Source organism: Myiozetetes cayanensis, unplaced genomic scaffold (genome assembly GCF_022539395.1).
Source record: "Myiozetetes cayanensis isolate MyiCay16 unplaced genomic scaffold, myiCay2020 scf1, whole genome shotgun sequence".
In the NCBI taxonomy this organism is placed as follows: Eukaryota; Metazoa; Chordata; class Aves; order Passeriformes; family Tyrannidae; genus Myiozetetes; species Myiozetetes cayanensis.
The window spans coordinates 33,366,771-33,380,190 of NW_026086604.1; the positions used below are offsets into that span (position 1 = coordinate 33,366,771).

Here is a 13,420-nt window from a genome sequence, read left to right on the forward strand (position 1 = left end):
CTCCCCTGCTCCTTGCCAGATGGTTTTAGCAAGAGTCTTTGAAGAGATTGAAAAAACTATGACAGCTAAGCTGTAACTAAAGTTGTGTTTCTTTAACCCATACAGCAAGTGGGGGAGAAGCAGCAAGACAAAGCCAGCAATCACTTTTACCCCTCTGCAATTCACATCTGATAGAAAAACAGTTTACAGCCCACAGTGGAGCTGAATCGTTTAGAAAAGCAGGGAAGGCATTTATTGCAAAACCTACCAGTAATTTTCAGAAAATAATATACCTAAGATTGCTCTTAAGTAGCCAAAATTTAGAAGACTTTTCTGTTTTATTACCTTCCGACTGCTCCTTTCATCTTCGTCTTCAGATGGATCTGACTGGTGTTTCGGGTTATCCATTTGAAGAAACGCTCTGACATCTGGACTAGAAACACAGTTAACTTCATTAGGACACCAATAATCTACATGACTTTCAGCCACAACCTCAGAGCACAGGGTTAAACAGCAGTGTACAGAGAAGTCACTAATCACAAGGGTTTATATTTATATATAAATATATATTTTGTATTTAAGGACGGTACAAGGAAAGCTTTTATAGCAACATAATTCAACTGCTGAGTGTGCTACATACAGCACACAGAATTTTTCACTTGCAAAAACCTGACATGTTAAAGTATGTGTATGTGAAGACTTCATAATGAAACACTCAGCAGAACTGCATTAAAAGGTAATTATCAGAAGAAAGCATGAGTTTTAACTGGCTAGCAACTACCAGGAAACCAACTTTCTTTCAAAAAACTTCAAAGTTTAGAATTCTGTTGAGTTTTCTAAAATTAATTAAATACCAAGTCCAGTACAATACAGAATGAAACACATCATCTGTATCCCAAAAAAAAAAAGATGTATGTCCCAAGAGCTACATGGCAGTAATGTTCCTGTCCCCATCCAATTTAAAGTGGAAGATGGTGATTTTGCATCCAGAATGCATTCTGGCTGGGCACTGACAGTGCCAAGACAAGGTACCCAGTGACAAGACAGTATTAAGGAATCCTTCCCATCAGCTGCAGGACACAAACGTTTCAGGAACCTACAGGCTTTCCACAGTGCCTAAGGAGATGCATTTTATCTTCAGCACCAGTTTCTAGCTCTGTCTTGGTGGGGCTGGGGGATGAGGACTGAGAGAAAGGTGGGAGAGTAAGAGAATTCCGAGAACCCACTCCTAGGAAGCAAGGCTTACCCAACAGTTCAAAAGTATGCCATGCCCTTCTTAACCACGTAATACAACTGAGGCAAAATTAATTCCTGAACAAATGCATATCATGGATAGCCTAAATACCACTTGAAGAGATGACTTGAATCTTTGAAGTTCCTTCAGTTCACTAAAAGGAAACCTTCTTATCAAGCAAGTAATCTTACCTAAATTTCAGAGATAAAACTCTTTGGGAAGGACTTGGGGCAGTCACTGACAGGAAACTCCTCATGAGCCGTTCAGTACAAAAAAAGCATTCACTACAGAGCTGCTCTTTTATCCTGTCCCTAGTATATATAAAATAGGGTGCATTTTCATAAGAAACAGATACACTTGCTTTGCTGTTTTCAATCCATTTCACCCTCCACACTTCTGTACAGTGAGGATCAGAAGTGAGAGATGAGCTGTTTCTGACACCTCTCCAGCTCCTGTATTTCATATCAGCCTCATGTCCTGTGCTATCTCAGGCTCCCATTCTCCACTGTTTACATTTTGTATTCCTATGCCCTATTTTAAACCTGTTTCATTTCTCTTCAGCCTTTCATGTTTAAAGTACAGCAACAAGAATGTTCACACAATTTCCCACCATTATTTCAATTTAATTATTCCCATCTTATATGAACTCCAAATTCTGATCTATTTCAGAGTCTTGTCTTATATCCTGAGGTCCAGGAAGACAAAAATCACTGTTGGTTGGATATTGTAGCAATACTGGGTCAAGATTAAACAATTTAAGTTTCAGAATCTTTGGATATCATAATATCAAGAACAAAGAGGTATGGTTCATGCTTTTCACTAGACAGAACAACAGAACCAGACCTTCATTACCTTTCAGCATTAATCTGGACAACTGGCTGATTAAATAGAGCATGTTGCAATACATCTCAAATAGTTACTATGGTAACTTTGTCCATGACTGAAATCACGGCAGCAAAAAATAAATTAAAAAAAATATCAATTCACATGAAAAGGCTGCTTTCCAGTTCCAGGGTACTCCACAGTCTTCACAATCCATGGCAGCCAGAGTTGTAACTGTGCAATGTTACCCTGTTCACACTGGCAATTCTAAAAGCACCACAAAGGACCAGTGATTAAAAATAAGAAGTTTAATGTACCAATTTCTTAGCCAGAATTGCAGCATGTTATGCAAAATGCTATACAGATTGATAGGACTTCTATGCTACATTAGTTCACATGTATTAACTCAAGGTATTTTAAAATACATGGAAACTATTCCTAAAATAACCTCACCTATGCAATTAAAAGGATCGAGAAAACCATTAAAAAGGGAGGCTCAATATACAATGTATATATATTACCAGCAAAAGTGGTTTTTTTCTAGATTTTTATGATTGACTACGTTTATTTTATGGATTATCTCTGAAATACACAAAGGGATGTCAAGTTCTGCTTAAATACGATTTTTTCTGTAATACTTCTGCATTAATTTTCCTGCAAAAACAATATGTTACCACACAAAATTTTGGACACAAGGAAATACGGACAAGCCCAAAAAGTAACACAAATTTGAAGCAAAATGGTAAAATTAATAGCTAGTGACAGAAACTTAACGTTTAAGGCACACTTTATTTAAATAATGATGCCCAGCTCCTCCCTCTTCTCCACACACTTCATTATTTGATTTTCTTTTAGGGAACAAGGGCAGAACCCCGTCCTCTCACTTACAGAACTGGTAACTCATTTCCCCACTGGTTGCAGGGCATTGTCATTCTTGATTTCTTCCAAGTGTTATGCAAATGTTCCCATTCTCATTAAGGAGCTACTTTGCACTACTTAAAAATAACTACATTACATCTTTAATGCATCTTCTATTCTGCAGTTGGATTCAAACAGGTTTTATTTGGAGATGTTCTGATAGACAATTAAATGCATTAATATTTCAGTGAAGACCTACATTCGAGGGGGCGAGCAGCCCACTTTCAGTAGCTGTGCAGTGATTTAGGGAGCCTCTAAGTGCTCACAGGGAACAAACTCCCAGCTCCCATTAAGGACATCAGTCAGCAAGGACGACACATCATCAGATCTCGATCCCTTCTGCCATCTTTTCTTGGAACATCTGCATTCTGTCTATGAGAGTGTTGTCTATCACATACAGTTAGCTGAGGAAATGCAGCTTGAATCTAATTTGATTCCTGGCCTGGACTAAGCCAGTAATCTCACCCTGTATTCCAACGGACAGTGACTGCAGGAAAATCCTTGCCAACAGTCACGGGGTGTCCACCTCTAACATACACAGGGTCTCTAGTCATTCTAACACACTTTAGGTTTTTCTTGGTTTTTTTATTGAGCAAAAAGGTTTGGCTTTGATACAATATTCAAGAAACACACCAGATCCAAGAACAATGTCCACTCAAGACAAATGAGAACACAGTGCTGTTTCAGAGATTAATGTAAATACTGCTATCTTGGACATACTGAATCTGACATTTGTGCTTTTCATTTCAGATGTTCGAGTGCCTTCCCATCCAGAAATAAGAACATCATCTTGAACCATCCTTAAGCTTTTAGTGAAACAGTATTTCTATACAGGACTTAAAATATATGACATTCTGGTTTTAATGCTTAAAAGATGTAGTGGAAGGTGGACTTCCTAACAGCTCTGTGAGAATGCATAATCCACTACATATTCCTTGTACAACACTAACTTTAAGTTATTTTACCCAATATCAAATTTAATTCACACATTAAAATAAAACTGTCCAAGAAAACAAGATTGTGGACTATCTGTGAAGACAGTCACCACATATTCCTTGAATAGTTCCTAGCAAATTTTACAAAAAAATCCCCAAACCACCAAGATCAAATATTTGGTATTTCTTCACTAACAACATTCATCAGCACACCAAAAAGGTGACAGATTACACAGTTTTATGATTTGTTGTAATGGAGCACTGTATAAAATAAAACCAAAGCTAACTCCAGAAAAACAAAGTACCTCACAGTAAGAGAGAAACAACACAAATTACTATAACATTAAACGCCTTCACACTAAATTGTCAATTAGAGGCTTGCTTTTCCTCCCACATCACCGTTTCTTTAAGGGCTGGGAGTACAGCACAAGACAAATTGAGGTCTCTATTTTGTTTTTATTGTAGAACTATGCTTAATAAGCTTATACACACTTTCAACAGTACCACACAATTGGACCTATGTCTTAATACTGGTTTAAGTCAGTTTTAATGGATCAGACAAGCTAAGAGCAATTGTAAAGAACACAGATTCAGATACGGATGCATTTGACCACAAAACAATTTCAAAACCGTCACAAACATTTAAGAAGGCAGGTGGATTTGAGGTTTGAAGTCCTTTTTTTTAAGCACAGCATTCTGTGCTGTGCACAGAAAAAGGTACCATTTTACCTCTGGAGAACAACTACAGTATTGCTTTGAGACAAAAATACTTGATACTTGGACATACTGACAAGCGAATAGGGAGGAGATCGTGCTTAAATAAACCACTATCCCTTCCTGATGTAACAAATCAGATTAACTTTCAGTAATCTGTTATATTAAAGTGCTTTCTATTACTTCCCAAAGAACAGTACTACGAACACAAACCTCATAGTATTTGTTCTGATGGAAAAGTATCCAATCATAAAGACTTTATTATTTTTTTTCCACTTATGATATGGAAGTATACATAAAACGGCCCTTTTTTTTCAGAAAAAAAAAAAAAAAAAAGGAAGGAAGCACATATTTCAGGTTAACAGAACATTAAATAGTTCATTTGTTGTGAAGAAAGAAAATCTGACTGCACACTACAAACTGCAGCAATATTCTGTAAGTTATTTTCTTCCTGTGGGAAATGGGCAATTTCACAGGCTGTACAGTTTGGCTAATTAAACAAAGCATATGCATAAAACCCCATTTAATTAACACTAAAGCCAAGCATAGAGATTTACCATTTTACTTGTTCAAGCAACATGGAAAGCTGCATGGACTTAGCTTAAACTGATTATACATTTCAACTGAAAGAAGGCAGTTTGTCCCCAGTTAGTTCACACACAAAGAGCTGTCCTCCAGATTTAACTGGAGCCAACTCTCTCCCGCCGTTATCCCACATCCACCACCGTCCCACTGATGGTGGGGAACGCACCAGCGGTTCTTCTGCCGGAACAGTTCAGGCGCAAAGCTTATTCATTTGCTTTAGGCAGATCATCTTGGTCATCCATCTCAGTGAGCTAATTAAGCTACTTGGTTAACGTGTTTAACACAAGTTCCGGAGTTCACACGCGAACTGCTCTAACAAAAAGGATGCAGGCAGTGACTTACTGCCACCAAGGCAGTACCAAGTGACAGCAGAGACCTCAAACAGCACAGCCATCGGCAAAACAAACACTGCCCTACAGCAACAGAGTTTAGAGAATCTGCACCCCTTGAATTAAATCAGTTAATTGCCTGCAAGTTGATTTGTAGATCTGTTTTCAGAAAAAAAACCAACATTTTTACACTGTTCAGTCTGTAGATTTTTCCTGAACAAATGGTCATATTAAAGTTTATTTTTCGTACTGAAGAGCTCTGAACAGGTAAAATATGTTTTCTGGTTAAATACTTAATTTGCAATTTTGTATTTAACATGTCTTTTCAACAGTCCTTAAAAAACAGAAAGGAAACTACTTACTGGTTGCATAGTTCTGGCTGTCTAACTAAATTTTGAATGAATTCATTCAGTCCTGCTCTTCTCTGCTTAATAAAATCTGAAAAAAACAGATTTATTAAAATCATCAGTCAGCTTGTGAGAAAGACTTATTTTCTTATTTAGATTTTTTAGGACTTAAACAGCAGTTATAAAAGAAACTAGTTCCATGACTGGTTCAGAATGGGTTGGTTCTATGTATTAAAACTGAAAGCTTAAACCATTCAGCTGAGGTGAGAGAACAAATTTCAGTTTCTCCGTAACACTTCTTGAAAATGTAGAAAGCCAGGTGGATTAAAAATGCAGTAAAGTGCTTCAAGAACAGTGTGTAACCACAGTGGGCTCCCCTGTGCTGCCTTCCTTGCATGGGTGAGCCCTTCCAGACCTGATTCCATAAAACCAAAAAAAACCAACGACCCACAGGCAAAACCTGACATCAGTTGCACAAGTCAAGTTTTTACATGAGCAGTCCCACCAAACAGCATGTTTCCATAATGCATGTGTGGCAGTGGGAAAGTTGCACAATTCATCCTGCCAGCAGGCACTCAGATATAGCCATCCAAGATAATTAAATAAAGTATCTTCCTTTAAGTTTTGGACATCATCTCTAACATTTAAAAAAAAAAAATCCTCAGAATCCCCACCTTCATCTAAAGCTTAAGACACGTAACTGTTTTGTAGCAATATGGAAAGATACACAAAGGATTTGGAATGGAGAGTTCTATCATGAAATAAAGTGTAAAACAGAATAATCTTGTCTTTCCTTACTCATGTCAACAATAATTTGTAGGGACAAAGAATATTTAACTTGTGTATTAACTTTTAAAGCATTCCAATGACTGCCACATACAGATTACTGACGGTTATTAAAATTTTAAATTAACTTTTAATCAAAAGATGTGTTTCAAATATTAAGGAAAAATGTTCATAGTGTTTCACGGATATAATCCTAAACCCTTGCTAGGGTATTTAATAATCCCAAATTACTGACAACAAACAGGAAGGTAAATTTGCATACAGATGCTATGTGAGTCACCAACATCAGCAGTTTCAGTGTGGCAGGTGCACAGTGTCATCAGTCACTCTAAGCCTACATCCTGGTAAAGATAAAACACCCGTAAATTTTCAATTTCTGTATTCTGACTGGTTTCAGCGGTTCTCCTCTGTCCCATTTGTTCAAGTTAAAACAAGATTAATTTTGAAATAACCTAAGTGTCAATAAAAACAGAGCCCTTAAACAACAATGTATCCTAAGACAGTATTTTTGGTAGATTTTGGGAGAAGGGATATAAAGGTTTCACTCTGCTGCATTCCAGTGCAACAGGCACAAAGCTGCATACCCATGGATGGATTACAGAAGTAAAATACCTTTTCAGTATTTGTAAAATATGTGTCTTGTTTCAGAAGCCAGCAGAAACATTACATCAAAGCTTCAATAAATCAGTGTTAAGATAAAGAATAATTTACATGAGCACCGTGGCTCCAACTCCACCCTACCTCCCAGCAGGACACATCTTGAGAACTATTTAGTTTCTCATGCTTCAAGGATTTCAGCATAGCTCACAGAAATTTAAAACAAGTCTGAGGACTTTGTTTTACATATATAATTTTAATAAAGTTTTAGTTGAGGCTTTTTTTCCTCATTAAAACTCCAGTTTCCTAAATTTGACTCCAAGACATTATCTGGTCTTCAGCAGATGTGTAGACACAATACACTCAGAACTTTTAGCAATCATTTATATCTTAATCAGAAGAGAATATCAGAGCTTGGATACTTGTATTTGATTATTTTAATAAACATTAAAAAGGAATTTGACATCAGGATCCAGACGATTAACTGTAACTGCCAAAAATTAGATTTGTTTGTAAGAACTTTAAAAACCCCAAAACTATACATCCTAAGAGTTAAACAGCTTTGGACCCATTTGTTCCTCAGCAAAGGAGAAAATGAAATGATTAAAAGAGGTGCAGGAGGAGGTGAAACTACACACACAGTCTGATCACATCAGCAAGCCAGGGGAGGGTTCCAATGACCTTCAGGAGAACCCTTAAGTAAAAACAGACTGAATGAAGGATACAAATACACAGAGCAACGGCCTGGCCTTCCCATTTGCCTTTTTGTTTATTCATCCGTGGTGCCACCTAGGTTAATTCAATGCATTTCACAAGTAACTTCTTCATTTGTATTTTGCTGTGTACAGAGCAAACTAAATTGGGACTTATCAGTGGTAACTGGATCACAACATGTTCACATCAGACAGGCTTCCTGTTTTTGTTCCTTTTACAGAAGAGATTAGTTTTCATCTAAACTGTACAAAGCAGCACATTTAGATACAGAGAGTTCAAAAGTCCTCGAAGATAAATCCTTTGATTATTCCATTTTTCAGAGGTGGTGGGGGAAGTTGCACAAAGGAAATTTAACACTAACTAGGCATACGCTTAGAAGAGTCAGGGGTTTGGCTTTAGCACTTACAGGAGAGAGGTTACACCTGACAGTTCATAAACTCTCACAATCCTGAATATGGGAGGGTTGGGAAGAGCTGGAGCCTTCAGTGCAAGAGAGGCACTAGGCCACTAAGCAATACTTTGTTAACTATCACACCATAGAATACCTACCTACGCTAGTTCCTGCTCGACTGAAGCATGACTAAACTTCAGTTTAGTCACTGTTTTGAGGACTGGTGTAAAACTCATCTAATATAGCTGCTTGTAGGCTGGAATGGATCAATTTTCATATAAAGAAACTGACAAAATGAATAACAAGATGATAACTTACCAGGATCAAAATTATCTCCAAATATTCTTTTAGCTGGAATCTTCAAGTTCATGGTGGGAAATTGCTTCTTTAGCTGAAAACAAAACACATACAAGTGATTTGTGCTTAGACATCGAAGTACCTAGAAATAATTGCACTTTGTTTGTTTTCTGATGAACAGTTTAAACACCTGATTATCAGTGATTCTGCTCCGCTCTGTCAACTTCTCTACTTGTATACTTGGGGGAAAAACAAACCCAGAACAATCTGTACTCAGCTTGTTTGCACCAGACATAGCTTTTTAAATTCAAAGGCAATCTCATCTTCGTCTTATGGACTACTCCAGCAATAGTACTAAAATGATTTTCCACTTGCCCCAGGTTAAAAAACATAGACTAGAATTTCAGTATTGTTTTTACTGTCCTCTCTTCTCTCTTCCTGCATCAATTCTTTATATCTTTTGGGTTTGTTTTGTTCTTGCTTGCTTGCATAGGGCTGTAAGCATGAAGTTTAGAGTGGGCTGGGGATACAGGCCTCTGGGTTTTGTCCAAGTGGCATTCTTAAAACTTTAGAAACCATATGTGGTCCACCCTTAAGTCAAAACTGCAAACAGATGAACAGCCTGTTTTGTGATCCTGCATTTGATAATTTGATTATATTCTACACTTGATAAACTGACCAGAAGATAGCATAAACCAACATTGAATTATATACTATAAAACCCCAAATCTTGACATAAGTTAAGCCTTGATTACATGTACTTCAAGTGTTGCAGAAGCAATCTTACTCTCATCATAACATTTGTAACAGAGTAGCTGGCAATTCTTCTCTCCTTAGCAACAACAGTATCTCTTCCAGTTAGCAGCACAAGTTTTTCTGTACTATATGAATTACATTGAATAGAAACTGATCTAAATGCCCTCCTGGTTATGCTTTCCCAGGACCTCATTCTCTGCCCACGCTGAGACACCAGTGCTGAACAAACTTCAGCAGAGCCATCTGAATGGCAAAGGAACGTGGCAAAGGAACGGGATCACCAACACTCCCTCTGCAGGTACCGAAAAGGGGATACTTCATTTCCTTCCAAGCCTACATCCCTGAAAGATGCAGGCAAAACATGGGATAGGGTATCCAGGGGCTCAGACGCTGTAAAACAGCTCCAAGCTCACAGCCTGCATTTGGAGACCACTGCCATGTGCAAGTCCACGTACAGTGAGGTAGAAGGGAGAAAAATCTGACTACTTCTCATAGAGGCAATGGAAAGGAAATGGAGGCACAGATAAGCAGCTGGTAATATTTTCTTATGGGGATCACAGGGTAATTGTTTCCTCTTTTGTTAAAGCAAAAATTGTGGGATGAAGAACTGGAGGCAAGTATGGACACAGGACACAGACTGCATATCTGAGCAAGTATTTGCCCTTCTTGCCCACTCTCTAAAAGGAGCAAAATCCTCTTCTAGCAATGAACCCAAGAAATCCATATTTGGTTGCTGAAAAGGCCTATTTTATGTGGGGCACTGACCACAAAACAAACCTGATATGAAACTGCAGGTATGAATTGCCATAATTGACTTAATAGAAAATTTATATTAAGAAACAAGGACTTGTTCATGGCTTTCAGTACTTCAAAGTAAAATGCTTATTTTAGGAGAAACTTATCTATCTAGATGTTTTGTGGGGTTTTTATCATGAACAAATGCACATTTCAGATGTTTTGACAACCACTAAATTGGAAGTTTCTCATTATGCTATGATCCCAAGCAACACGAGAAAAAGTGACAAATAAGTGGATTTTGAGTTTGAAATTCAAACAAACCAAAGCTTAAAAAACCCATTCCATCATTATCTTTAATCAGGGGTCCTACAGTTATTGACTCAAACTCCTCAAGAGGGGATTAACTCAAACCATAATACTGCAAACAGGCGTTACTCTGCTATTCTGGCATGATTTCATAGCGTGCCTGTTGCTTACCGTATTGTAGAGTTTATCAAACTCTGCATACCGTCTTAAGACAAACCACTCATTTCTGCCAACAGAGACCAGCACCTTGTAAACCTGTAGAAGCAAACATAAAGTTAATGCCCACAAAATTCAGTAAAACCTCCAAGGTTTAATCCTGTGGTGGAAATAAGTTGTTACAAGTACTGTGTAAATGTGTTCGTTGAGCTATGTATTTCTTACAGCTAAGTCACACAGACATCAGCAGAAAGGATTAAAAGAACAATTAAAAGAATGTGGTACTTGACAGGAATTTTTTTAAACATCAAGTAAGCAAAAGCTAACGTCAAAGTTGATTTAATGGAGTTTTGTAAATTAGGTCATATCCAACAAGAACACCTGGCCATCAGATAGTAGTCTATGAAAATTTACTAAGAAATTTGATAACAACTTGATAATCCATAATAAGACTAACATTAAAGAAGTAAAACAACACTGAAGATTGCCTTCATCAAAACACAGAGTACATACGGAAGGCAATTAGATAACAAAGATAACTGTTCCTTCCAACACCTTGAATATAGTAGGATCCTGGTAGATGACAATTGTTCAGGGAAGAAAAAAAAATGATGCTGTGGCTGAAATACAGCACAGATAGCTTAATATACAGCACTGTGGTGAAGGGAGGTATAGTTGGAACCTGCTACACGGTTCTGACCATTCAAATCTCATGTGAGAAGACTTCAGTAACTAGACAGCTTGTCAATTCATAAATCTGGTTGACTGCTGGATGTCCAGCAGGATTCTCTCATCTCTTAGGCAATTAGTTGTCCTTGCTTTTCTGCCTTCTTGTTCTAGGAAGTGCCCAGCTATTCCTCCAGTGGAAAGGATTGGCACAGAAAGGAAACTAGTGCAGAAGGCTGCTAATTCGCAGTGTAGGAAACTGGACCAATGCCTCAGTCTCCCTTTTGCCCTGCAACAGCTTCTCAGCTCTCTCCTTTAACCCTCACAGTGGAAGTGGCAGCCACCACCATCAGCTCTTCAGCCTGAGATCTGCATTCATGCTATGTTAACTGCTCAAAGAAGCTGTTCTCAGTCCAAGTCCCTGGGGAACACAGGAAGCTGGACAGAAGCACCCAGCAGAATGTTGATGAGACCCTTCTAAGGCAAATTCTTCCTAAGACAAAGCCTTCCCTTACAGTGCTAAACAAGCTTTAATGTAAAACCTACCTACACACTTCTAGAGCCTCCCTCCACTGTAAACCCTGAAAGCTTCAGCTGTGGAGACTTAAGCACTGTCCTCCTCAACTGGGTACCTTATACAGCAATCAAGCCCTGGAAGTGATGTTCAAGAACACACCTTCACTCCCCTGACTGCACAGCAGATCAGTGCCAACACGCTTAAGCAGCGGGCCGTGGATTCCTTAAATTATCCAGGCAGAATACACAGATTGCAAAGCGCACGGGCAAGCACAAGTTAGGGTAGGAGATGATATCCACCTCCATGGCAACCGCAACATTGAAACAGTTTTGTTCTCAGAGTAGCAGTAGAACAACACCACCATCACCATTTTTCACACAAGGGAGCACAAAAAACCTCCACAGGAAGTCATCCAGTTCACACCACCACCAAAGCTCTTGCACACCTGACAAAGGGAAAGCTGCAAGTTATCTGAAGCACTGAGGGATAAGAGCACACATGATAGCCAGAAAGAATCTGGTAAAACCTAAAAACGCAGCATGTCTTTGGGCTGTATTACTACTCTCAGCTACACCTATGTAATGATTAAAGAGATGTGCAATGTCTGCTTCTAGAAAGGTGGGGGGAGGAATCTAGCCTTACTTAGATAATAACCTTTTCAAATCTAATTATTCCTAATCTAAATTTAGTCCTAGAAAACTGCTAAAACATAGATAAGATGCATTCCCAACTTGTAATATATGGATAAATAACAACACAAAGCTCTAAGAAAGGAAAAAGGAAGAAGCAGAATTCCTGAAAACATCACCATAAACTATCTTCCAGACCCAGACAGGACAGTGGCCAGGTATTTCTGGATGTGATAAATTTCTTCACAAAAAAAATCACTGAAATTAAAAGGCTTCAACTCTGTCATGGCAGCTCATGCTCCTGGATTAAAGATTAAATTTTGACTAAACAGAGATATGAAAAAGTAGGCTGTTTTCCCATTTCAAGAGAACACAGAAAGTGAGGAAGCTATTTATTAAGTATCAACAAGTAAAAAAATTAAAAAAAAAAAGACTGCAATTTCCACAAGGCTGGGGATTAATCATATACGTTATGGGTCTGAGATGAAGTTTCCAGATTTAATTAGTCAAACAGAAACCTTGAAAGAGATTTCTTAATAAGCCTGTATATGATGGGGGTGTGAAGGGAGATGAAAATAGTGAAAATCTGATGTCTTGATTAGGCCTCAGACATCAAATAGCATAGGGATAAAAGTGAGAAATCCAAAACAAAGCTATTTGTCAAAACAGGCAAGAGAATGACCCACTATGCAGCAAGGACAGAACAGCAATTAATATAGCCTAGATATGGTCCAAAACAAGCACATATTTTGCTCTCCTTATAAAGAAAGTGAATGTTGAATCTTCAGAAAAATGCAGGACAGTGAACTAGTGTGGATATGCACAGAGGCTGGTTACCATGAATGAAGTGGAAGCAAAAAAGTTCCCCTACCAGAACACTTGAAAATTCAAACCTTTGTCAAGAAAAAAAATATTGCGGGTATGTATATCAAAAGTCTGCAGCATTTAACAAAATCAAATCAAATATTCAATAAAAGGTCATGGAAATGCTCAGGATAAATGAA

General features: G+C 38.0%; 1 protein-coding gene across 2 annotated transcripts in view; it reads right to left on the reverse strand.

Moving 5' to 3' along the window:
- The window catches only part of SGK3 (serum/glucocorticoid regulated kinase family member 3), a 56,632-nt gene that overhangs the window by 11,618 nt on the left and 31,594 nt on the right, over window positions 1-13,420 (reverse strand). For both annotated transcript variants that reach the window (XM_050318524.1, XM_050318532.1), the window contains exons 3-6: window positions 10,620-10,703; window positions 8,670-8,742; window positions 5,879-5,954; window positions 325-412 (exon numbers count right to left, since the gene is read on the reverse strand). In XM_050318524.1, the coding sequence (XP_050174481.1) occupies window positions 325-412; window positions 5,879-5,954; window positions 8,670-8,742; window positions 10,620-10,703 (321 nt within the window). The remainder of the gene's footprint in view (window positions 1-324; window positions 413-5,878; window positions 5,955-8,669; window positions 8,743-10,619; window positions 10,704-13,420) is intronic.